Below are 26,939 nucleotides of genomic sequence, written 5' to 3'. Positions count from 1 at the left end.
TCAGTTCTGCCTCTTAAAATTAAAAAAAACCCTCAATTCATTCAATTATGTGATTTCACTGAAGACTGCCAGGTATATGTTAAAATAGTATAAACAAAGAAAAATGGCAACTGTATCTGTTCTATTCTTTGCATACTAAAATCTCACAGTACTTCTGTCAAGCATGGAAATATAGTATAAAAGAGAAACAAATATACTATAACATTGGGAGAGGCATACAAGTTAAAGACACAAACATGCACTTAAATTATAACTATTCTCCACCTTTGAATTTGACAGTCAGGGAGAATCAAAATATATTGATTAATGAGGTGACCAGAGTGGATAGAGTAGCCACTATACCATGAAGTCGGTAATGTGGAATACTCCATTGCAATCTCAGTGACCACAGCAGGATAAAAGTAACTAACCAGTGGCAGAATAATCTGACATGAACAGAATCACAGAGACAGACGATTCATGTGTCTGTATATAATATCAAACAGAAACATACGCCACAACAGAAGGGTTACAAAAACATTAGGACTGATCTGTGGGTTCTTGTTTTTGACCCCACAGCTGCTTAGACCCATGGGGTTGGAGCCTAAGCCTTAGTCACTTGTCAATATTCCTCGGCTCATGTCTGGAAAATTAGAACACGTGTATCGATTTTAAGATGTCCCCAGAATTATATTTCCTTGTTTTTGAACCTGCATGAATGAAAGTGTACAGTGTCTGCTTTCACTCAAGTCTCCTCAGGTATTTAGATATTCAAAGACTTTATTGGATATTGTCAGCATTCACAAGTAGGGAGAGTTAATGGCTCAGTGTTTAAAAGTATGTGCTTTGAGTACAGAAGATCCCATGTATACAGTGCAAGTCTCTGCAGAGTTACTCCAGGCCAAATCCACATGATGAAGAAGAAGAAGAGGAGGAGGAGGAGGAGGAGGAGGAGGAGTTTGGATTTATATCCCCCCTTTCTCTTCTGTAGGAGACTCAAAGGGACTTACAATCTCCTTCCCCCCACAACAAATATGCTGTGAGGTGGGTGGGGCTGAGAGAGCTCCATAGAGCTGTGACTAGCCCAAGGTCACCCAGCTGGCGTGTGTTGGAGTGCACAGGCTAATCTAGATATCCAGATAAGCCTCCACAGCTCAAGTGGCAAAGCGGGGAATCAAACCCAGTTCTCCAGATTAGAGTGCACCTGCTCTTAACCACTACGTCATTTCTCCTCCTCCTCACTTAGCTCCCATTACCTGTGTAGTTACCTGATTACTTGCAGTAAAATGTGTTAACTGATTTAATTGTGTTTCAGGTGATACTTTAATTATTCCCAATGGCTGGAATTTAACATTATTTTGAATAAAAACAGTAATCCTCTCATTTTATAGATATGGTCTGGGAAGCATTTTTCTATATTTCAAAGTTCTTTGAAATGCTTTCTCTTCCAGCTTCCATGCAAAATGATAAACTTCACACGGTGTCAACTGAAATGCAGCCCCTTACCAATGTTGACGAGTAAGTTATCATTATGGAGAGTTTATTTATTTATTTGTTTTGACTTACTATCCTGCTTTTTCCTGGCCAAAGGTCAGGCTCGGGGTAGCTAACAATATTCTGTACAACATACTGTGTTCCTAGTCTGCCTTTCACAATGAGACTCAAGATTCAAAGTCAGTGAAATAAGTAGAGCAAAACATCTAAAAAGCAATTTAATAAGACTAGGACAGCAATTTGAAACAAAGCATAAACTATTACATATGGTATATTAAACAAGGCAGAAAATGGTTTTGCAGAAGTAGAAGATAGTGGAGTGAGAGCAGGATAATACATACCCCAAACAGATAATACATACCCCTAACAGATAATACCCACCAAGTACATTAATAAAATTCGTAGTCCTGTTCCTTTTTATAAAAGCATCTTCTCAATCCTTTCCATTGTAATGTAGCCCTATACCTATATAAAAAACCCCTGTTGAACAATTCTGTTTTACATAGTTTTTGGAAAAGCAGAAACATGGAACAATCAATCAATCAATCAATCAATCAATCAATCAATCAATCAATCAATCAATCAATCAATCAAGGAATCTTTATTGGCATAGTAATAATACAGTGTTGTGTACATAAGGTTCATTCAACTGAATAAGGAGAGAAAAAACTGGCATAAAATTATGGATATAAATTTAAAAATATAAAATGAATTTTATACATTAAAAAGAAGAGAAAAAAGGGGAAGGAAGATATTTGGTTCTGGGTAAGGCATAAGGGGGCAGTAGAATAGGACATGGTCTGTGGAGTCTACACAATCCCCATTGCATGTACATAACCTTTGATGATAGGGAGGAGAAACATGGAAGTATTCCTGACCACAAACAGGCTATTCCACAAAATGGTGGTGATGGCAGCGATGTCTGAGGTTCTGGCCGCAGCACTCCCTGACTATGGTCAGCTCCACTTCTGGGAACACCATCCTCTGCTGGTGTCCAACTAAACACCAACATAGCTCAGTGGTGGCCCCACTTCTGGGTTTCACTGCTTTGGAGCTGGGGGCTGCCCAGCTACCAACGCTTTTACCCTTTCTGCCAGAGGGGTGCCTCTGATGCCAGTAGAAGAGGCAAATGCATTGGCACAGCCCCAGACTGCTTCCATTGGCCTGTTGCCCCCCACCCCCATAGAACTGGGCTGTATGGCTGTTCATATATATATATATATATAATTAATTCTTATGCCTCAGGTACCCATCCATCCATTTTAAATGTATCTGTGAGTAACTAAACGGACAAATGGACAAATGTTTCAATTGATTCTAACTATATTTTTTACTTTGGTATATTTCACTCATGTTATGCTAGAGAGGAAGCAAGAACAGAACCATTTTAAATTAAGATATATATATATCTGAAGGGTGGAACTTTTCACACATGATACTGAAAATGCCTCTCTTGTATTTTTTTACCTTCTTGTTAATGCTTGGTAGAAAAGGCAGAAAATGAAAGAGGCATTATATGTTTTACATTTACACAAAACAAGCTGATTTCAGCCTTGCACACAAAACATTGTGAGGCAGAGTGTAGGCCATTTAAAATAGACATCTAAGCAAAAGTCATTCAGTGGGCCTGGTTTTAATTCTACCACTTTGAAACCATGAGCAGTAGGTTTATAGAAAATCCCTTCGTGGTATTTTCGGCAAAAGCAGCACAGTGGAAATTTCAGCTCTGAAGGCAAAACCAAATCAAACTAAAAAAATAAAGAAAAGAAAAGAAACAGTACCCACACAAGGGAATAACAAGTTTTCAAGAACTGTGCTTTGGAATGTTTTAAAGAAATGACTTGACTGAGAAGAAGGTGACCATTGACGTTTCCTCAGACTTAAAGAAGGAAGAAGAATACAAGACTAACATTTGGAAAGGTTTCCTCATTTCCATCCCTTACTCTGCCAGTATTGGTGGGACGGCGACACTGACTGGAACGGCGCCAAATCTCCTTCTTTTGGGGCAGCTAAAGAGGTATGGGGGATGGGATTAATGTACTGGCACCGCCAATATCAGGAGTTGCCAAGGTTTGACTCAGGAACTGCACATGTTTTTTAACTGGTAAAAATGTGACAGCCGGGCAGAGTGGACAAAGAAGACTTCTGTAGTTAATATGTTGTGGCGATTTAACGGGAATTTGCATTTTGCCCGTTTTGCATTGGGAACAGAGGAAGTGACAATGACAGCCCCAGTGTGACCTCTGAATTGGGGGAGGGAAAAGGGTATCTCCCAGAGGATTCTTGGAAAGAAGGTAGAATAGTGCTCCGCAGAAGTAGAAGGACGGGTGTGGAATGGTTTTTAGTGGAGTAGCTTTTTGATCATACTTGACCGTAGGGCTCTTATATGTGGCTCAAGGCCAGCCCTGCAGTTTGTATGTTCTGCCTCTTTGGCATTTTGTAGGTTCTGCATGCAGTGGAGCACATGAATAAGTCCTGGGCTCTTGTGTGCTCTTTAAAAGGTTGTTATGTATGATCCAGAATGTACATGTGTATGTATGCATGAATGTGAGCTGTCTATTTTTTTATGGTGTGCACTTATTTTTTATTTATTTATTCCACTTTTATACCGCCCTCCCCCAAAGGGCTCAGGGTTTGATAAGAGTGCAAACTTAGGGTTTGATAAGAGTGCAGAACCTCTGCTGGCTGGATGAATATCTTGTCACTGAAGTGATTTCGCTACTTCCTCCTTCTGCTGCAGTCCCAAAAGAGTTGGAGGTTTGCTACAGGAGGAGGGAACTGATAAAAATCACCTCTTCCATAGATGGAAATTTTTGTTGGATCCAACCCTTTGCATATACAGAATATGTGTCTGTGCATACAAATACTTTCGGAATATGTAGATCATTCATGCTGGAATACAGTGTCAATCAGCCAATAGAAATTTTGGCTACTCTTGGGATGTTTTACATTAGGAAGATGGTTAAAATTTCATATCTGAAATTTTTGTGTACTATGTTGACTTTAGTTGCAGATGTAACATCCTTCTCTCCACCTCCATTTAACGTATTAATTGGTTTCTCTTCTTTTCAAAGCTTTTTTCCAGAATGTGACGTTATAAACTTTGGCTCTTGGTTTGTGTTTGCGTTTCCCTTAATGGTGCTTTTTCTGTTTTTCGGGTGGCTTTGGATCTCCTTCCTATACGGATGCATCACCTTGAGGTACCTTTTTTTGGTCTGACTTATTTATATAACTTAGCTGTAGTTATTAATGTAGTCAAAGTAATACTCCAATTCACAAATCAGATTTTCCTGATCCAAGATAGGATGGGAGGGAGACAAATACGGGACAAATGGGCTAATGGGACAAATACGTAAATATGTGGAATGAAAAAACATTGGTTTTTCTAATGAAGAAGAAGACTTTATTTACAGTAAATGACCAGATATGGTTTTTCTAATGGGCCAAGTCACACCGTCGAGATTATGTTGGGTTGGGAAATTGCTGTTGGAAAGAAATGCTCCCCATTGGGATCCAATTCTCACTAGTGCATAGGGTGGGGTCCAGAGGTGGGATCCAGCAGGTTCTCACAGGTTCCCGAGAATAGGTTACTAATTATTTGTGTGTGCCAAGAGGGGGTTACTAATTGGTGATTATGCCACGTGATATTTGCCTTAGTTATGCCCCTCCTCTCAGCAATAGCGCACAGAATTTGAAGCAGTCTAGCGGGAGGTGCACCGCTGTGTGTGGCAGCCTGCGCCTGCGTGCATTCGTTTCCTGCCCAAGGACCGGTGCAGCGGCTGTGTCCTTGCCACAGCCCCGCCCAGGAATGCCTCACCCCCGGAATGCCCGGCCACGCCCCCGTCGTGCCCCACCCATCCCCGTTGGCGCTACGCCACAGTTTGAATCCCACCACCATGGGAACCTGTTACTAAAATTTTTGGATCCCACCACTGATGGGGTCTTGTGTAAAGAAGCGATAGAGAGAAATCTTCATTCAAGCGGTTTCCACATGGGCCAAAAACAGCAGTGTGAAAACGGTGTGAAAATGGTGCAAACCTTTTTACACTGTTTTAAACCATTTTACACTGTTTTCACACTGATGTTTTTGGTCCATGAGGAATCTGCTTCAGTGAGTACAAGATAGAGTTACTTTAGACTTTGGAAATAGCCAATTTTTATGGAGGACATTTTTTTTTGTACCTCAAAAAAACCTGATACAGAATAAAAAGGGAAGCTCTATTGGTGTTTCTCAGCCTGGTCTTTAAACAGAGCAAGCATAATTATTGCTGGTACATCCACAAAGCAATTATAGCCTACATGAGGGTTGCCAACTTCCGAGTACTGTCTGGAGATCTCTTGGGATTACAACTGATCTCCAGGCAACAGAGATCAGTTCACCTGAAAAAGATGGCTATTTTGGAAGGTTAATTCTATAACAATATATCCATTGATTTCCCTTTCCTCTCCAAAGTATATACTTTCTGCAAATTGCTGTCTGTGTCCTGCCATTCCTCCGGTCCTCTTTTCAATTTGGAAAAGACTTTACATGTTTCAAAAGTCCATATTTGTTTTTGGAGACACCATGTTAAAAAACAAATAACAACAATAAAAAGATATGAAGACGCCGCTTTCAAACCTTGCCCGGGGGGGTGGGGGGCGAGGTTTTTGGAATACGCCGGCTTCAACCCGTAGCCGAGTAAACGGCAACAAGTAGAAGCCAGCGTATTCCCTGTGCTGGCCCTAAACAGCTTACCTTGTTCTGGCTTCCGTTGCTCCTGGCCTCCGTCGCTGCAGCCATTGCTCTGGCCATGGGGGCATGTCCCCTGGCCTCCTCAGAGTGACAGAAACCAGGACAAGGTAAGAAGCCCTTGGGGGGCTGCACGGCTGTGCAGAGTCTGCTCCGCCAGCTGTGGAGCCCACGGGGCCATTTGTAATGCAAATTTGCAAGCCCCCAGGGCTTGCATTGGCATGAATCATGCCGATGCAGCCCCGCAAATCTGGCTGTGCGGAAACAGCCCAAGTTTCATTCCTAACCTGATGTGTACAGTTATTTCCCCCATGTATATGTGTGAGTGTGTGTGAATATTTCATCATGTAAGCTTCCACCTGAAGTCTTGTGGTGAAAGTATACCACTTCAGAAAAGGCCAGACTCAATATGAATAGCAGCACCAGTTCAAATAAGGCCATAGCATGGGTGAAGGGAAATTTCACTCCATGCCATTTTCTTAGAATGGCCCAGAATAGAAATTTGCCCTTTGAATATTTTCCCCAATAGCAGCTTCTCCTGTATATGTCGATGATGTCCAGCAGTAAAACAGTGCAGGAAAAGGGTTTAATTCAAGGGAATATCCCACTCTCTATGTCACTTCCACAGTCCAGATTGGGGGTGGTTTACATGGCTGCTGTTTACTTTTTGAAGAGATGTCAGGTTTAGCTAAAAATAAGACCACTAATATAATTATTACAGTAATTCAAGGAGATGCTATAGCTCAAAGATTCCAACTAGGTTAGGTCTCTTGTTAAATCCCTGTTGATCTCCAGATAAAAAGATTGGCATGTCAACATGGGGGAAGATGCACTGCCTGGGACTTTAGAAAGCAGCTTCTATTGTTGGGCTAACATGGAGCGATGCTCTGCCACAGCATAAGACCACTTTAACTGTTCTAATGTGCATGTCTCCTCACTTACTGACAATGCTCCCTTCCCTCTGATCTATCTAGCTGAGAAATGCCCAAGCACAAAGTGTAATGTGATGAAACGAATCATCCAGTTAGATTCGCAAATTTGATAAAAATTACAGGAACTGTCAGAAATGTGTTTTAGCAACACTGCAGCAATGTTCCTGGAAAGGGCTACATCACATGTGCAGTAAGCAGAAAAATCTGTTTTACTGACTGTCATCAGCAGTGCCTCAAGTCAAAATGTTCCAAGTGAAAGAGTTGATGGGGGAGGGGATGTTGTAAATACTCAGATTAGGGAAAGATCTGCCACAAAACCATGTTACTGCTCAGTGACAGATTAACAAGTTTAACTGAAGTTTAATCCTTGTCACGATGTCACGAATTCTGGGCCAGATTTTCCAGCCACAGACTTTATACCCATGAGGGTAACATAGCGTGAACATCGTGCCTGAAAAAGATAGTGGCAAGTTCATTACCAAACCACAAATTTTGCACCAGAGATGTCTCCTTGCCGTGATGAACTTAAGCGAGTACAATGCACACAGGTACCAAAAGCTCAGAAATGTAGTGGTAGTATAATCAACAGAACATTTTGAGGGGAAAAAACCCTTTGAATTCTACCTTCATCACGGCAAATTAGCAAACTCTGTAGACCAGGAGTGTCAAACTCACTTGTTACAAAAGCTGGATATAACATACATGTGACATAGTTCCTTTTCATCTTTCTCATTTGTGGTGATGTTGGTCCTGAAGTTGTGTTTGAATTCTGTAATGGACTGGATGAAGGTGAATAAACTTAAACTCAGTCTAGACCAGGGGTAGGAATTCCCCATCTGACTTCTCCAGCATGTTCAGGAACTACAATTCCCATCAGCCCCTACCAGCATGGCCAATTGGCCATGCTGACAGAGGCTGATGGGAATTGTAGTTCCTGAACATCTGGAGAGCCGCAGGTTCCCTACCCCTGGTCTAGACTAAATGAACATAACAATAGTGGGAGGTTCCATGTCCCAGTCAAAATGAAGACATGTCTTGGATAGGTCATGCTCTCCTTGAAAGGTCAGGTGTCCAGCTTGGGTGATCCAACCTTGCTGTTTCACATGATCTAGAACTTGCACTAATCATAGATATTTAGGTGTTGGATGTAGTCTACAGTGCCTATTACTAGTTTTGACTGAGCTATGTGCTGGAAAATGCAGACCTCACCAATGTCATTTATGCCTTAGGGACATAGACCCTATGGTTCCCAACCTGGGGCACATGTCCCCCCAGGTTTGGGCCAAGCTGAGCCCAGCATCAAACAGGCCCACCTGCTCCAGATCGTCATATGGAGTTTGAGCGGGGCAAGCCCCGATAAACACTGGCCTGTTCAGTGTTCAAATTCTCCCCTGCTTCTGAATTCCACATGGAGTTTGGGAGGTAAGGGAGAGTTGTGAGGGAAGGAGGAGGCCTGACAATGCCCCCCCCCCCTGGGACCCCGGCTCTAAAGTGGCACCCTTGGGCAGGAGGTGGAACCCCTGGTTTCCAGTTGCTCTTGCTTTGGAAATAAGAAGCCCCTGAAGTATATTTAACCTTCCTTTTTCAGCAGAATGCTCTTCCTATTTACAGCATCCCAAGCAAAAGGTAGACTGTATGTATGATGGATTTATTTAGTTTTTAGTAGGGTTAATGGAAGTCTAGGGAATGTCAGAAGTGTATGTCAACAGCCCAATGTTATTAACATGAAAAGGGTTGAAATGGATATGTCTTTCTAATGCACCCATGCAAGATGAGAGGAAAAGTGTGTAGAAGCGCAGCAAAGAGCCAAGCACCCTTGAGTCTAGTGTTGTCTGCTTAAGATGTTCAGCCCTGAATAAAATGGACAGGAAAACGTTAGCGTTTCAGTCTTTATTACATCAGAAGTCTTTATTTTGTCATCATGTAGTGCTTTGCATAAAGTAAATGATGCAGACAATTTATGGTTATGCTTGAGCAATCAATTCGTCTCTTTCATGTCTCCCTGAATCAGGCATCTGTTACTAGCGAGGCTGCATGTGGATGATAAATTATTGCAGTTCTGATACATTTAGCCTGATTTGTGTTTAGATTACTTTTTGTGAATAGAAATTTTGATAGTTACAAAAAGGCTGATCGTGGGAAATGGAGTACCTTTTGCATAGATGTAGAGGCTGGATTTGTCCTTGTGAGCGTGGTTGGAAGAGGGTGACTAACAGCACGTGAAACTCCAGTGACTTCTTGAGCTTCTAAGGTGAAGTAATTAGACTTCTGTGGTTGTCAGCTTATCATATGAAGATGTCTCACATACTGAGTCAGAGCACTGGTCTGTCTAGTTCAGTTAGACTGGCAGTGGCTCTCCAGAATCAAGAACCCTGTCTGAGGTGCTTTGTGGGTTTTTTTTGCACTCCCAGAAATGTTTAAAAACTTTTTTCTAGGTCTGTGGTGGCAAACCTACGGCACTCCAGATGTTCGTGGACTACAATTCCCATCAGCCCCTGCCAGCATGGCAAATTGGCCGTGCTGGCAGGGGCTGATGGGAATTGTAGTCCACGAACATCTGGAGTGCCGTAGGTTCGCCACCACTGTTCTAGGTTGATGAAGGCCAGATTTTGATTATTTTTTAATTTAATTTGTACCTTGTTCTCCCTATTGCAGTACAATGGTAGCGTTCAGTGGAGGTTAAAACAAAAAGTGCCTTCACCTGCACAGTTTCCCTGACTTCTTCTTCTGGGCTTTTTAAACTTCTGATCCATAGAAGGGAAATGAAGCAGCAGAGAGTCTTGCAATATCTTTCCTCCTCTGCTGCAGCTTTTTGTATTTGATGTTTTATGCTGTACTTACATTTGGAGTGGCAGATGATTCTCCTAGGTAAGCTAGGTGTACCTGTTATAGAAAGCTGTAGTCAACAACAGTAAATATATATATATATATTCAATTAAAAGGGCCTCCTAAAATGAATTGACCTGAACTGTTTCCCTGTAGGTGCACTGATAAGATAATAGAAGCACCCATAACACCTTAAACTTTCCCACAAGGAAGTTTTCTGTGGAGTAATGGGAAAATATCATCATGTACTTACAATATGAGAACTAAAAAAGTTTTTTTTTCTTCCCGTGTTGATAGGAGAACAAAGAAATCAGAAATCAGAGCCGATGCAGAAGCCAAAGCCAAATCAGTAATAAGAGATGAATACCAGAAACTGGGTCCAATGAAGTAAGTCACAAATAAAACAATGCAAGAATTAAACCAGAGGTGAAGAATATCAGTGGAAGAGCCAGGACTATTACCGTGAGACAGTTGCGTGGAGTATTGTAACAGCTTCGTATAGCGGATGGAGTATTGGACTAGGCGGGTCTGGTTTCAGATCCCTACTCTGCCATGGAGCCTGCTGAGTGACCCTGAACCAGCCTTGCCTGCCTCACAGGGTTGTTCTGAGGATAAAATGAATGAATGGACAATGATGTATATCACCCTGACCATCTTGGATGAAGGGTGGAATAAAAACATTCTAAATCAATCAGCGTAAGAATACAAGTAAACATGACCGTTTCCAGTTTGGGTTAGACTTGTCATCCATGTAGTTTTAAATTCATTTGGAAGTAGCTAGCCAAGAGCCTCAAGAAAATCCACAAGTAGGTGAGGACTTATGGAGAAAATGGCACTTCCAATGGTAGAGCTTTCAGCTTTCCAATGGTAGAGCTTTCCCGGCTGCACTTACTGAAAGAGGTGATTACTAGCCAGCATTAGAGCAGACCTCTAGCCTCTTCAGAAGCTCTGGAGACTTTTAATTTCAACAGGTGAACTAGATTGGGTTGATTTACGACCCAACAGCTCTGATGACAACTAGGATCAGTAAATGCAAGCATGCCGTTTGCCAGAAGCAGCAGTTCTCATTTTTTTCTGTCCAATTTCCTACTTTCACTTTCTCTCTGTGTTTTTTAAAATTATTGTTGTTAGTGTCTTTTCAAAGTCTCTTTACTGGATCTACAGCAAGATTTTCAAAATAGTGAAGGAAAAAAGGATCTTTTTAGATTGGATCTGCACAATGTGCAAGATTTTCTGCATGTTAAAATATTTAAGACGGACAAGAATGTAAAGGGCTGGATATAGATAATGATTAATAATCTTAAATGAATTAATTATATGAGCATGATAACGTAGAAGCTGTTACATTTTTCTTTTTGAATGTATTTGGTGTTCCTTTGGTATAATCTGTTACTAATGTAGTCTCATTTTCCCCCCTTTGGTTTTTGTTCTGTATTATGTCTGTTTTGTGAAAAATTAAATTAAATTAAAACAAGAAAATCCACAAGTAAGTCATGCTCATGATGACAAAATCCACTTTTCATTTAAGTCCCCAGTATCCCAACGCAGGCAACCAATCCTTGGTTTGTTTCATTAGTAGTTATTCCAAAGTCAGTGGCCAGAATGTGGGAAGAGACACACAGTATAGCTCAGCAGACAGATTTCTGAGTTCAGATGTTGAAAAAAAGTCTTCATATTCTTTTCTCAGACATAAAGCTCTCTACGTGGCCTGAAGTAAGCAATGAACCAAATATTAGAAAGCATGGTACAGAGACCCAGTGCAATGCTAGAGTGTTGGACTTTGGCCACTGGGACACAGAAATCCATCCCCGATGAGAGGGTCAGTTCACATGTCTCCCCTGGTTTTGCCAATCATATTCCTAGGGAGTAGTATGTCCGTCATACTGTCTTTGTCTTGTTTTGCCTCTGGCGAGGCTTTAAGATCAGAAGTCAACCCGCCTGAAGGGAAAATGTCATCCTTGTTATGAGGAGGTGGGGGAACATTGGTGGGTTTACGAAGGATTAATCACATCTCTTCACCCTCTAAACTGATTTTCTTTCCAAAATGGCATCCCACCTACACAGACACAGGCAGATGTTATCTTGGAAAAGTGGGCTCGGGAACATAAACTTCCTGACGTATAATGTGCTTCCATCCTATGTTCCAAGTGCTAATTAATCATTTGTGACGAGGGATTTTTTCTTTTTTTTGCTTTTGGTGCCATATGATACCTTATGGTTTATTTCATGTTAATGGATGAGTGGAGGGGATTATCGGTCCTCGGCTATTTCGTTTCTGAAAAATAAAGCCAGCCAGGTAGCTCCTTCCAAAGGAAATAGTCTATTTCTCCACTAGTAGTAAGTAGTTTGTGAATGGATTTTTTCAGCAAGAGAACACCAGGGGAGGGGGGAAAAAGAACTCTTCACCTCCTTCATGCCACTCTTCTCCTTGAAAAAAGTGTTCCTGTCAGCTGCATTTTCAGAAGAAAAATGGCAAAAAAAATGTAATGTGCAGTTTGACTCTTTGTGTCAATTTTATTAGACTTCCCTTCATTTTTTAATCACTGGAAACCTCTGTCCAATCCTTTCCAGATTCTTTTTAAAATTTGCTTTTCACAACCATTTCCACTTTCAATTCACATTAAAGGGGCTTCAGAAGGCCTGTATCAAGTAAACCTCCAAAGTGAATTTCAAATTGCAGAGTCAATTTGAATTACCCCAGCTGAGAATTTGTTGGTTAATTACACCTTCTAAATTACTTAACCAATGAACAGACTAATTCTCTAATTAGCCAGCCTGCTGAGTTTTGAATATTTGTAGTGAAATGTTCATGAACAATCCCATAGACAAATGATGCGCTACTGAAGACTTAATGAATTATTGTTGACATAATGACTGCTGAGAACTAACAGTTCTGCTCAGGTTGCACAAAAGTAATTAAGAGAGTATGGTTTAATACATTACTCAGTGGAGAGTATTCCTTTCTCTTTAATGTTTTGTCAGAGGAAACTGGTGCTAATTTCTTAAGTTAAGAAAGGAAGAAGTTGAAAGTTATAGGATCTGTTTAGTATTTGAGCATGCATCCATATACAGCCTGTGGCGTAGCGCCAACAGTGGAGGGGCGTTCCAGGGTATTCCAGGGTGTGGCAGGGGCGCGGGGCACACGCATGCCTTGGGCGCAGTTTCTCCTCACTCTGCCCCTGTATACAGCAACAAACACTGGGTCGTTTTCAGATTTCTGGCACATGTGTTTTGAATATTACATGGACTGTCTGATGAAAAGAGATGAGAAATGGGACTTGTGTTCAGAACTACCAAGTGGTTTTCCTTAGTCAATAGCAACAATGCAGGGCCTTGATGGAGAGAGTTTAACTTTTCAGCCAATCTGGTCCCCTCTCCAGCATATCCTCATCTACCTGGTCCCTTCTCCAGCATATCCCAATACATACACGCCACACCTGCAGCCCTGTGCAGATATGACTTGATAAAGAAAAATGCTTGTCATAGTCACAGGATTCATCTCACGCAGTCAGACACCAGTTCGAGGTCAACCTAATTATTAATTCAAATGTTCCTTCAGAAGTAACTTGTTCTGCTAGCTTTAAATGAAAGAAATTAGCCTTCTCCCTTCTTCCTCTGCCAGCATCCTGCAGAGTGTCATCTTTGGAATCAAAGGCTCTTTTCCCTATTCTAAGAGCACTGAGAGTACATTAAACCGGTCATTGCCAATTTGATTAGCAACTCCAGATTTCTAATGCCTGGCATCAGCATCTCTGCTGCCCTTACATCTAATGTTTTGTGATTTGGACCCTAGAATTTTCTGAAAATAGAATGCCCGAAAGAATAAAGTATAACTGAGTGAGCTCCTATATAACTGCTCATTTACAGGATTTCTTTCTCTTCCTGAATCCCTCAAACTTTCCCCCACAATTTTTATTGCATTCAATAGAAAAAATATATTCAAGTTCTGTACAGCCATACTCACTGTTTTGTTTGGATGACTGATCCAAGTATTTCACTCTCATGAGATGTTGTAATGCACAACAACAAAAATCCCCTCACTGATCTTCAGTGTTAGATGCTTTGCTGAACCTTGGGTTATAATTTATTCACAAACTGAGAGCTGCTCGGACCCATGTTATATAGCCGTGGTGGCGAACCTTTGGCACTCCAGATGCTATGGACTACAATTCCCATAAGCCCCTGCCAGCTAATTGGCCATGCTGGCGGGGCTGATGGGAATTGTAGTCCATAACATCTGGAGTGCCAAAGGTTCGCCACCACTGTTATATAGGGTTCCATCCAGAGAATCTAGTTGTACTTGTAAGCAACTTTAGGATATGAAACATTCGATGAATGACTCATTATGTTTTGTTCCCCTGCAGGTTTGCAGAACAGGCAGTTTTGGTTCTCTTCTGCTTATTTGCCATCCTGCTGTTCTCCAGAGACCCGAAATTTATTACAGGCTGGGCAAACTTTTTCACACCAGGGTAAGGCACTTCTTCCATGCTTCCATGCGGTATGATCACACTTGGTTCCCTTCATAGTATTGTCCAGCTTGAACAGATTAAATAAACTAAATGTTCATTCATACATTTCTTGAAAAAGCCAATCTGATTGTCATGGAAAGGTGACAATCTTTCAAGCAATGCAAGCCATGAAAATGTCCTCTTAACTGGCATATGTATTGCCGGGAGTTGGTAATGAGATATTCTCTCCTGTAACCTATTAGAGGATCTGTATTAAAGAATTTTAAAGGCTTTGCCTGTGCAAAACTGTTTAGCTGCCGAGTTCTCCAGGATTTATCATATTAAAAGTGATTCACAACCTTAAACTCTGATAATACAAACAAATAGGGGGGATTGTTCGGTTCTCTGAACTGTTAATCAACAAACCAGGCAGAACATCTGTAGAAACTATGATCTTTTATTTGAGAAAAGAAAATATTCTTTCCTTGAGCAAGATAGGAAAAAATACAAGCATGAAAAAATTACTCCTACAATTACTGTGATAAGTAATGATCAATGTTCCTAGCATTCCTTAATCATAGTAGCAAGTAATAGTTTTATAAAGCAAATCAGGTTTTCAGCTTTTTGTCTCACCGTTTTTATGGATTATTAAAAAGCACAAGTTACCCAAGAAATCTCACGTAGAGATCTCATCTATTCTTCTTCTGAGACTTTCAGCCAAAGAAATCTGATTTGCTTGTCACAGAAGTAGATATTTATAGAAAAATATCAATCTTATCTTTCTCTAAACCTGATATAATCATGTAATCATATCTTGATTTATTTGTTTATAACTAGATAACATAAGTTCAGATAAGCCAACCAGCATGTGTATATGATTTACATCTAATGTTTCAAGATAAGGAAGCCACTCTTACCTCCATTAAAAAGCAATTTAATTTTTTCCTGTAACTGTATCACCTAAATGTTCAAACTGTATCACCTAAATGTTGTAAACCACCCTGAGCCCCTTGGGGGAGGGCGGTATACAAGTGAAACAAACAAACAAACAAACAAACAAATAAATAAACAAATAAATAAATAGATGAGATCCTTGAAATGTGAAAAGTGCTTGAACTCTCTGTTAATTCAGTAAAAAAAAAGAGAGGACCGACATCATTGCTACCACCTCAACTTCAGAATATTGGTTTTGGGAATACTTTCTACAAACATATTTAAGGCCAAATTACATAGTCCACTGAATTTTTCTGCGGAACCCAGAAGCGTATTGAGGGGAAATGGCACCCGGAGACAACACCTCCTCCAGGCACCCCCCCACCCATGCCCCCCCACCCCTGCACCTTCCCATTCGGGGGTGGGGGGTGGGGCTCATGCCCCACCACCGCCTCTCTGCAGGCTGGCTCCTGCTGTCCCCAGGGCCTGGGGAGGGCAAAAGCCGGCCTGCATGGAGGCTGGGGGCGGGGCTTGATGGTGGTGTGGCCCAGGTGGGCGCCGTGGCCACCAGCAGCCAAGCCCCACCCGACCTCCCTGCAAGAGGGGTGGGCTCAGTGGTGTGCTGTTGGGGCGCATGCCATTTTGTCATGTGACCAAAAGGCAAACACTCGGGGACATGGGTGACCCCATGTCCCTATAGGCCATATGCCTCTGCTGCACCCTCAATATGCATTGCATTCCAAACTTTTCTCCAAAAGGCATGTTAGAGAAACTGGACTGCAGCCATATTCTATGCACCGCAAACAATATTTTGGGCCTTCTTGTCTTCTTTCCTGTTCAAATTGATGAAGTACATAAAGCTTAACAACACAGTTGCATGAGTCATAAAAAGACAGTTAAATTTTTCTGCTGAATGAAGACAAATGATTGCATAATTAACTTATCCTGTTGGTGTCTCTGTTTATCACAAAGGGATCATAATTCCTAACCAAATTAGATCAATTTATCAAAGTTTCCTTTGCAGATAGCTCAAAAGTTCTCTCAGAAGACTCTTTATCCTAAGGGGGAGTTAACCTTCTGATGTCCTGACAGAAGACGATGGCTGCCATTGGGCCTATATCATCAATCATTCTATCAATAATCAAACAAATTGCAGGAGACAAGTCTTTATACGAGATTAGGACTTCATGTTCTCTTTAATTTTTATTTAGATTTATAGCTAGTTTTGCCATTGAAAAGGTAGCCAATTGTGGGCCTGTAATTCACAGAAGAGAAAGAGAGACACAAACCATGAGTGTTACTGATATCTGGTGCAAAAACTTCTTTGACAGATCCCTGATTCTCTTCCATTCCTTTCTCTGTGAATAAGGATGGTCTTTTTCTACTTTCAGTGTATCTCTTCCTTCTTCTTTTTTCAGTTTTGTCACAGATGCAGTCACTGGAGTCACAATAGTGACAGTGCTGTTCTTCTTCCCTTCAAAAAGGCCATCCCTTAAATGGTGGTTTGACTTGAAAGGTAAGGAGCTGTTTGGCCAACACCAAGACCCTGTTCTTGTCTTCTGAGTTTTCTGTAGACATTATCATCAAGCTAATTTCCAATGAATATGCAAGAAGCAGCTGGCTGTCTCGGTCACTGTCACTTTGTTTGTATGGGAGGGGTCACCTGGTTTCTTTAACAGGCAAGGGCATCAATTTAACAAGAGCACTAACTGTGTTGGTATTAAATGCTCTCCTCCCATTCTGATGTTCATTTATAATCTTGTGCTATGACTGTGCTTGTTGTGCCTCATCCTAGGCATTTACGCACATCAATTTTCAGAGGATCTTCCTGTTTGCATCAGCTCATATTCTTGTGTAATAGCCACACTCTTTTCACAGTTCACAAGATGCCCGATGACATTTGAAGAAAATGCCCTTGCCTGTTAAAGAAACCAGGTGACCCCTCCCATACAAACAAAGGGGGTTTTCACGGCAATAGACGTTCAAAGGCTGTTTGCCATTGCCTGTCTCCCCATGGGGAGAGTTCTGAGAGAACTGTGACTAGGACAAGGTCACCCAGCAGGCTTCATGGAATAGGGACTCAAACCCAGTTTGCTAGATTCATCTGCCACTCCTAACCACGATGCCATGCTGATTTTCTAAAGTTAGTACTACCAAATACCAACTTCTGGAATTATGATACAGGGAGATCATTTCTCACCTCTTTCACTCATCACAAAGTTATGTACACTTTTACCATGTTATGTTACCACTCATCACAAAGTTATGTACCACTTTTACCATTTTCCAAATGGAACAACCCCCATACCATGACCATTGGTATATTGTCCAGATATACAACTTTCAATATATAGATATGAAATTCTGTGTATGGAAACTAATGTGAAATTGCAGTAAGTCATAATAACAAATTGGGGTGTGCCTTTAATAGGAACGTGGTTGGAAATCTTCAGGCTAACATTCTCATGGTTTCTCTTCCCCTCCCTTGCCCCCAGCTCAAACAATAAAGGTTTGTACATTCCCCATGCCATTTAAACCTCACAGAACAACATCGTGTAGTTATTCCCTGGCCTGTGAGCCAAGTTTCCAAACCAACCTTGGGCCATGATTTAGACTCATGGTTTAATAGCAAGTGGTGTGGGGGGTGGGTGGGGAGGAATTGCAGGTTGGCCAGCCGAGATAACCATCAGACCCCATATCATCTAGGCCTCCCGTGGGCGGGGTTGGGGTTGGGAGAATGAAGTCGCCATACTTGTATACAATTGTTGAGCTGGGAATTTTAATCTACTGTTTTATATTGGTTTTATTGTATTGTTTGATATGAAAATGTTGTACATCGCCCTGAGCCTCCAGGGGAGGGCGGTTTAAAAATGTAATTAATAATAATAATAATAATAATGATGATGATGATGATGATGATGATGATGATGATGATGATGATGATGATGATGATGATGATGATGATGATGATAATCTGTTTCTTTTCTGTGTCATTAATTTGTTTGTGTAGCACCAAACACTGAAAGCAAACCCTTGCTATCATGGAGAAAAGCTGAAGAAAGCGTACCTTGGAGCATAATTTTGTTGCTCGGAGGAGGTTTTGCTATGGCCAAAGGGTGTGAGGTATGCTTGTCTAATATCCAGTTTTCTAAGTACTGACTTTTCCTGGAAAAGTTGTATCTGCGGTTCAAGAGCTGCAGTGGTGGAGTGGTTAAAATGTCTGACTGAGGAAACCATTATTCAAATCACTGCACTGTCTTGAAATTCACTGGTGACCATAGACCAGTTACTCTCTGCCAGCCTAACCTAACTCAATTGATTGTTTTGAGGATAAAGGGGGCAGGGCATATGATAATAATCTCCAGATCTTTGCGAAAACATTATACAGAGAGAAAAGCCACTGCAGAGGGGCTTTCCAGGACTCATACATTGCCATGAAAGTTGGCCTTAATTTGAAGTAGTATTAGGATTTTGGAGAGCAGTGCCCCATTTTTATCCTGCTTCTCCTCCATGGAACTCAGGATAGCTGACATTGTTTGCCCTTCCTCCATTTTCAGTCTAATGACAGCTCTAGGAGATAGGTCACCCAGCAAGTTTTCCTGGCAGAGTCTTCCAGATCCTAGTTCAATACTCTTACTATTGCACCATGCTAATTAGCTAGAAAGTGAGGTAAAATGGCCACTTGTATTCTGCCCCCCCCCCCCCCATCCCTGCACATGACATTATCAGAGCATGACAGTTGTACTGGGTCTGTTCAAAGGTCCATCTGTTTTAGCACCCTGTTTCTCAGACAGGCCAACTAGATGCCTTCTTAAAACAGCCAGAAAGAGGGCATAGAGAGGCCAAAAACTCCCCTTTCATTTCCTCTCAGCAACTGGCATTCAAACATATTCTGCTTCTGTTCGCTGAGGTCCTAGCTAGTCTCTGTGTATACTCCTCTGGTACAACTATTTCATGCCTTCAATTTATCATTTTGCAAGCAGAGCTGAAGTCACAAAAATACAGTCAAGTCAACTCTCTTATGGAAACGTCTGGATTTTCTTTCCCATTGTAGGAATCGGGCTTGTCCATCTGGATTGGAGGCCGCCTGGGCCCTCTGGAGAATCTCCCTCCTCCCTTGGCTGTTATTCTCATCACCATAGTGATTGCCATGTTCACTGAATTTGCTAGTAACACTGCCACGATCATAATATTCCTTCCCGTTCTGGCAGAATTGGTAAGAAATGCTTGCAAATCTCCCAGCCACATAGCAGCTGCATCAATGAAGGCCTTTCTCACACGTGAAGATTAAATCAGCTCAAACATAAAGCCCACAGTGGTCCACACCAATTCCCTTCTGGTGTTGGTTAACAGCGTGGACACATGACATAATCAGCAGCTCAGCTCCAAATACCATACAGCTGACTTGTGGGCTGCTTCCACCCGGAGATGAGTCTCTGTGTAGCTCTCATTGCTGCTTCCCATGCAGAGGCAGTCACAGTGGCAACAGAGTGTCCACATGAAACTTTTCCCCTTTCTTAGAGCTAGTGTGGTGTAGTGGTTAACAGCAGGTGGACTCTAATCTGGAGAACTGGGTTTGATTCCCCACTCCTACACAAAAACTGCTGGGTGGACTTGGGTAAGTCACAGTTCTCTCAGAGCTCTCTCAGCCCCACCTACCTCACATGGTGTCTGTTGCGGGGAAAGGAAGGGAAGGAGTTTGTAATCCCCTTTGAGTCTCCATACAGGAGAGAAAGGGGGGGATATAAATCCAAACTCTTCTTCTTTCCTTGCCACAGTCACAGTGGCTGCCCCTTCCACCATCAGAAAGCATTTTCAGTCTTTAATTTTTTTTAAAGCATCAAATTAGGTTTAGCAAATATTGCAGCCAAGTCAGGGAAAAGGGGAGGACAATGTCATGTGGACCAAAACAACACTTCTGTAAGGAAGCCAAAGCTGAGGAAAACCTCCATGTAGGAGCAGCCTGAATTCGTGTAAATAGTATGCTTGAGCTGCCTTTGTTTTTAACAAATCATGTTCATCAAAGAAGGAGGAATCCTAGTACCTGTTGCCAGAATGGGGTGTGTAACTGAAAACGAGTCAAGTCACCCATCCATGCAACAATTTCTTCTGCTCATTGCCAGGGAAAAGGCTCTGCTAGTGCCAAGTCCTGAATATTAATGCTGGACGGACACTTTTCATCTGCTTTGAAACTCATCCCTGCTTTGCATTAGAGCAGCATGTGTACCAGGCAAACGATCTGTTCCTCCACACCCCACCACACCCCATTCCTGTCTTGTCTCTAGATGCAAGGAATCCTCATTCCAGTCCATGCACTGCAGGGGTAGCAATGAATGCTACACATGGCACACAATAGCAACAGATGCTGCTGCTGCTTTGTGTGATTTTCTCATGCCTGGCTGCCAACTTCTGTATCCTTGTGGGAGGACAATATAGGCCCACATTGGCGGTGGTGAGCAGCACAGGCTGCTAGAAATCTGTCAGCTGGCACAGGAGATAGCTGGTGGTGGTTGATGAGTTCAGTAATCCTTCTGGTCCTCCAGACTTAGCCGTGAGCCTTATTGTTAAGTCTCCAAGGTAAGTGCCAAAAAGTATGACTAGAAGCTGGGATGAAAATCCAAGGAAGTAATTACGCATGTGGGGAAGCAGAGAAGGGCAAATGGGAGCTGGAAGAGCGAAGCAGATTATGGCAGAAGAGAGGTTAACATGACCGAGATGGGATTAGCAGGATCCCAAGCCAATAAGGGTCTGGTTGAATCTGAAACTAATGAAGCTTCAACCTTCTGCACTGGGCCTTCATTCTCTGATAGTGGAAAACTCTAATCCAGGGGTAGGGAACCTGCAGCTCTCCAGATGTTCAGGAACTACAATTCCCATCAGCCCCTACCAGCATGGCCAATTGGCCATGCTGGTAGGGGCTGATGGGAATTGTAGTTCCTGAACATCTGGAGAGCCGCAGGTTCCCTACCCCTGCTCTAATCCTAGCTCAGGAGAAGGGAAAGAATGGGGTTGAACTGCAGCTGGATTAGAGGTTTGAATTCATGATCCAAGAGTTAGGGGCCATTTAGAGGAGGGTCCATGGCTCACTGGTAGAACTTGGCATGCAGGAGGTCCCCGGTTCAATCCCTGGCATCTCCATTTGAGAGGACCAGGGAGTAGGCAGTGTGGAACAGGACAGTACTGACCTTGACGAACGAATGGTCTGATTCAGAATAAGGCAGTGTCATGTGTGTTCATTTGTCTATTTTTTCTTCCTTTCTTTCGAAATACACAGCAGGGGTGGAAGGAAATCTTAACTGTGGGCCTTCTGGAGAAATGAACCCAAGGAGAAGGTTGAATAGTAGACTCTGTCCAGAATGTTCAAAGAGGATCCTGTAGTGGAAACATATAGAATTAATAATGCACACCACTACTGCTTTAATAGTCTTTTGAAGAGTTTTATCAGGTGACTACAATCCAGCTAATAAATATCAGCATACCAGTTCCCTAATGTTTGCTTTGTTCTTTTAAGGCCATTCATCTGAAAGTGAATCCCCTCTACTTAATGGTTCCAGGAACGATAGGATGCTCATTTGCCTTCATGCTTCCAGTCGCCACACCCCCAAATTCAATTGCTTTTGCTTCCGGGCACTTAATGGTCAAAGATATGGTAAGTTGTCCTATGTTCTATTCATATCACAGATCGTGGTAGGAACACGTGGTTTAGTATCCTTGAATTTATCAGAAAATTACAAATGAACCAGTAGTTATTGTCTGTGGTCACGTCTATATTAATTAGTGGTGTGCACAAGGGGAAAAAAATCTGGGGCCAATTCAAGGGGTCATTTTTTTCATTATTGTGGAATTTTGGTTACTGTTCTGGGATTCTGTTCTGCTCTCCTCCCCCCCCCCCCCAATTTCAGGTTAACGATACGTTCTTTCCTACAGGAAAATCAATGTGGAGGGTCTGAGGCAACTTATTCTTTTAAGCTTATGACACCACATTTGTGCTGAATGTCTTCCCTCTACTCAAAAGCCCCCCCCCCCCCGCAAAAAAATACCATTTCACAAGAATTCAGCAAAGGGATGTGGTTTCACAGACTCCTGAAAATAGTACATTCCACATGGGGGGAGGGGGGGTGATTACCATGCTGAACTTCCTATTTTATAGTTTAATGCTTAGGAAGACCTAATCAGGCACAGACTTTTCTGGGCGGCATTGACCCCATTGGTGGCTTAGGGCCACATTGCAGCTCTCCCTTCCAGATGTAATGCCCCCATCACTGGCATCAAAGGCCCAGCCCAACATATGGAGAAAAGGTGGTCAGGCTTTCAAACGGGCTTCTGGAATCCCACAAGGCTTGGCTGCCCACACAACAGCTCCGCATAACAAAAAAGTACAAATAATGAAAAAGCCGATCCAAAAATCACACCAGGTCCATATAAAAGCAAATCAGAGGACAAACCAGATTTTTTAAAAAGGTCACAACTCCTAGAACAGAAGCAAACAGGAAGGTGGGGAGAGTCATACAACAACTATCCTCCCTTAAAGTAACTTTCTCTGGAGATTGTCTTGGAGACTGGACTCATGCGACGGGCTACTGGAAATGCTCTCTTGATCCTTCCCAGTGATCCCATTAGAAGGCAATGGTATCTCCCCTCTATTGCTCAGGAAATCAGTACATTTGAAGAAAAACAAAACTACTGAAGCTGGCAAAGCAAAGCCCAAACCTGAACACTCCCCATCCCTATTACAGAAATGTACAGGATGCATTTCCATAGTCCCAGAAAATTCTGGAATACCATTAATCATTCGGAAAACTATGAAACCATCCTGAAAAAAAGTTGTCTTTCTCCAAATGCCAAGAGTAGAACTTCACTAAATGGTCTTCAGATATACTTTCTAGTTTTATGTAACAAAGTAGCAGTCTGAGATTAATCCTTGTAGAAATGGCAGGGAGGCCCACCTCCAATCGTAACAGTGCTGCAGGGGTAGCTTGTTGGAGACCCAGGATCTTCCTCAGAAATTTGTTCTGGGTGGTTTCTAGTTTTTCAGCGAAACTCAATTTCCTGCCCGAGATTTCTGAATCATAAAGAAGTTGGGCAAGTACTTTGTTCTGAAACACATTAAGAGCTGGCACGACCAACTGGCCACCCTTTGAATAGTAAAATTTTAGTAGATCACCTATTGTACATCATGCTGTAATGAGATTTGCATTAAAGATTTCTGGGACTATGGAGATTTGCTTGCCATGGTAGAGTGGACTGCAAATTTATACCCAGATATCTGAGGGAAAAACATTGTTCTGTTTCCTGTCACTGAATAACCCATTTGTGCTGGATTTTATTATTTCCAACACTTACTACTTTAGTTTTACTGTGATTGATTTTTAGCTTGTCCATCTCACAGTAGACCGCCAGCCTCCCCAGCATCTATCTAAGTAAGCCCTGCTTTTGTGAAGGACAAGTCTACCCCTCAGTCTCAGGAGAGAGGCCTTTGATATCACCTCCTACCTGTTCTCTTTAACTGGAGATGACAGAGCACCTGGGACCTTCAGCATTTAAGGCAAATTCTCTACTACTAAGCCATGACCCATCCCTTCAATTCCCTGTATTCTGTGAATCAGAAGCAACTCATTCCTTTGTTTTTTCCTCTTATAGGCGAAGGCTGGTCTGCTTATGAATCTGATGGGGGTTTTACTTCTGAGCCTGGCTATCAACACTTGGGCTAAGAGCATCTTCCAGATAGGCACGTTCCCTGCCTGGGCCAACATGCATTTGGAAAATACCAACACCACCTTTCTTCTGGAAGATGTTCAGAATATCACTTTGAACTCACTGAGTAGATCATGAGCAAAGCATCTTTGAGAGGGAGCAACTACCTTCAGATCTGGGCACCGAAATCAGTCAGCATCAAGCACAGGATCTCTTTTGTCCCATTTGTCTGGGGTGGGGGCTACCTAGCTGCATCTGCCACTCCTTAGAATAAAGAGCAGACTTTGTTAATCAGATGAACAAGCTTTGCCCAAGGTGATGACTGAGAGCTCAGGGTTTTAAAGATCCTTCTGAGATCAGGCAGCAAATTGGGGAGAAAACTACATGCAACAAATGGGAATATAATAGTTAGGAAAACAAGGCATATTTTCCCTCCATTGTTCCTTTCAGGTTTGCACAGGCCCTTTGCAAATGAGGGGGCACAGCCTCATGAGGTGGAACAAAACAGTTATGTTAAGAATAATAGGGAACAACTTGGAGAATGCCGCAGTCAGACAGCTCATTTGGTTGAAAAATTATAGGAATACCTAAACTGCATTTTGATGTTTAAATGAACAAGAGTCTAGTGGCACCTTAAAAACCAAGAAGATTTTATTCCCAAATAAGCCTTTGTGAAATCGAGCTCTTTGGAATTATAAACCAGAGTGTGTTCATGATGAGAATGCACTTCGTTTGTTTTTGTGCTCATGAATCTCTCCTCCTCCCACAACAAAAACAACCAGGATTGAACACTTCCTGATTTAGGAAGTCTTTCATTTGATGTGACATCTTAATTTGGGGAATTCAACACACTGAAGCATTTCCTTGCCAACAAACTGGGATTTTTAACCCATAATATAAGAAGTCTTCAGTCTTGGATCTGTTCATGACCCAAGAGGAGAAGCGATTGTGTGAACCTCAGAACAAAGGTTGTTCATGAACTCCTAGTGACCAAAGGATTCAGTGCTGTGTCTGCTCCGACCATTTCTAAAAACTACTGAAGGCTTTCAAGACGCTCATTGTCTGGTCTTTCTTTTCATATCCAGTATGTATATCAGATCTAAGTATTAGGTGTGTGTCCACACAAGTGCTTCTGCCTCATTTCTCTTCATATTTGTGCCTCCTGTCACAGGACAAACATTTCCCTCTCCCAGAATTCTGTGCCTATTTTAGATATGGAGAGCCAATGTAATGCAGAGTTTAAGAGCAGGTGGTCTCTAAGTAGGATTTGATTCCCCACTTCTACACATGAAGCCTGCTGGGTGATCTTGGGCTTGTCACAATTCTCTCCACACACTCTCAGCCACACCTACCTCACAAGGTGACTGTTGTGGAGAGAGGAAGAAGTTTGTAAGTCACTTTGATACTTTTTTCGGTTGAGAAAAGCGGGGTGTAATCAAAACTCCTCCAACTCTCCTCCTCCTCCGCCCTAATTACACCTGGGTACCTATACACTAGCTTACCTCTCCCTCCATGAAGTCTTGCAAGTATGCCAAAGTAAGGACTAGTAATGAGAGAGGGAATCTTGAGACAAAATCGTGGAGCAGCTACATTTGTAATTTCTGCTAAGAGATCAAATTAGCCACTTGTCTAAGTGAAGAAGTACATAGGCATAATAACTTCATTCAGAAAAAATCAGTAAAGAAAAATCACCTGTGGAGGAGGATGCCCTGAAGGAGAAACAGTGGAAACCTTCAGTCTAGAAGAAAATGTCCACCTTTGGGGTGAGAAATCTAGATAGTATATGGCTTTCAAGAATGACAATGTGGATTCTTCTCTTGTATATGACAGCAGCAGAGTGAAAAAAATGTGTGTCTAGATCAGGGGTAGGGAACCTGCGGCTCTCCAGATGTTCAGGAACTACAATTCCCATCAGCCCCTACCAGCATGGCCAATTGGCCATGCTGGTAGGGGCTGATGGGAATTGTAGTTCCTGAACATCTGGAGAGCCGCAGGTTCCCTACCCCTGGTCTAGATGGACCCTTAGTATGTGTATGACTGACAGTCATTTACTGTGAAAGTGCCAATTAGCATCATAGTCAGATGTCGGTTGTGATATTGTCGTGCGGATCCCAGCAACAGCACTTTGCAGCCATTAACTATCCACAGTGCTCCTTTGTTCAATGGGATGTGCTCATCGCACCAGGAGGACATATTGGCATGTAATGTTCAACAATGGCCAGATTATGAGAATGAGGCCCAACAGGAAGTGGACTTCTGATGCTGGCATGTGGAAATAGGTCTGCCAAGATACTGTATTCTTAACGTTTTGCAAGTGATTAAGTTGTGCAACATGAGCACTGTTGCTTCAGAAGCATTTCTAGGAGTGTTATTTGGGGTTTTCTCTACTGGTAGACAGTTAAGAAACATGGGAATAAGCCTTCGTGTTTCCAATCATTTGCTTTGCACTTTTCAATTCTGAGGTTGAACTATGAGCCAGTGGGGAAGGTGGGGGGGAAGACTTGGAATGTTTGCTTTAAACTCAGCAGATAATTCACTTTGGGAAAGAAGCAGGCCTAGCATTTTGACAATGCTAGATTCGATTCCAGCAGCACCTTAGAGACCAACAAGATTGTCAGGGTAGTAGCTTTCAAGAGTCACAGCTCCCCTCATCAGTAGTCAGTGCAGATTTTTCACTAACATTTCAGCTTCACAATTTGCTTTATTTTAAAGTGGTGCCTGTATGTTTTGTGAACTATTCATTCATCCTTTACCCTATGAAATTTTTGTAAAGATGGGGGACCAAACTGCTTTAGGGTGGGAGAGATACGTTGGTGACTGCAGGTGCTAGCCCGTAGGGGATTTCTATACTCATTTTTTGCCAAGTTCAAACCAAATGGTGCTAAAAGCATGGAAACAGTTTTT

The 26,939-nt window shown here is 42.2% G+C and overlaps 1 protein-coding gene across 1 annotated transcript in view; it reads left to right on the top strand.

Moving 5' to 3' along the window:
- SLC13A3 (solute carrier family 13 member 3) overlaps positions 1–25,889 on the top strand; it is a 53,679-nt gene extending 27,790 nt beyond the window's left edge. The window contains exons 4-13 of the mRNA XM_048499043.1: positions 1,431–1,497; positions 3,308–3,490; positions 4,548–4,673; positions 10,258–10,347; positions 14,325–14,429; positions 16,760–16,857; positions 18,352–18,464; positions 19,396–19,557; positions 21,853–21,990; positions 23,982–25,889. Coding sequence (XP_048355000.1) covers positions 1,431–1,497; positions 3,308–3,490; positions 4,548–4,673; positions 10,258–10,347; positions 14,325–14,429; positions 16,760–16,857; positions 18,352–18,464; positions 19,396–19,557; positions 21,853–21,990; positions 23,982–24,173 — 1,274 coding nt within the window. The 3' untranslated portion in view covers positions 24,174–25,889. The remainder of the gene's footprint in view (positions 1–1,430; positions 1,498–3,307; positions 3,491–4,547; positions 4,674–10,257; positions 10,348–14,324; positions 14,430–16,759; positions 16,858–18,351; positions 18,465–19,395; positions 19,558–21,852; positions 21,991–23,981) is intronic.
- Positions 25,890–26,939: the final 1,050 nt, after the last annotated feature.

This window comes from Sphaerodactylus townsendi, linkage group LG05 (assembly GCF_021028975.2).
Source record: "Sphaerodactylus townsendi isolate TG3544 linkage group LG05, MPM_Stown_v2.3, whole genome shotgun sequence".
In the NCBI taxonomy this organism is placed as follows: domain Eukaryota; kingdom Metazoa; phylum Chordata; class Lepidosauria; order Squamata; family Sphaerodactylidae; genus Sphaerodactylus; species Sphaerodactylus townsendi.
The sequence above is the reverse complement of the archived record's forward strand: the minus strand, read 5'-3'. Positions and strand labels throughout refer to the sequence as shown.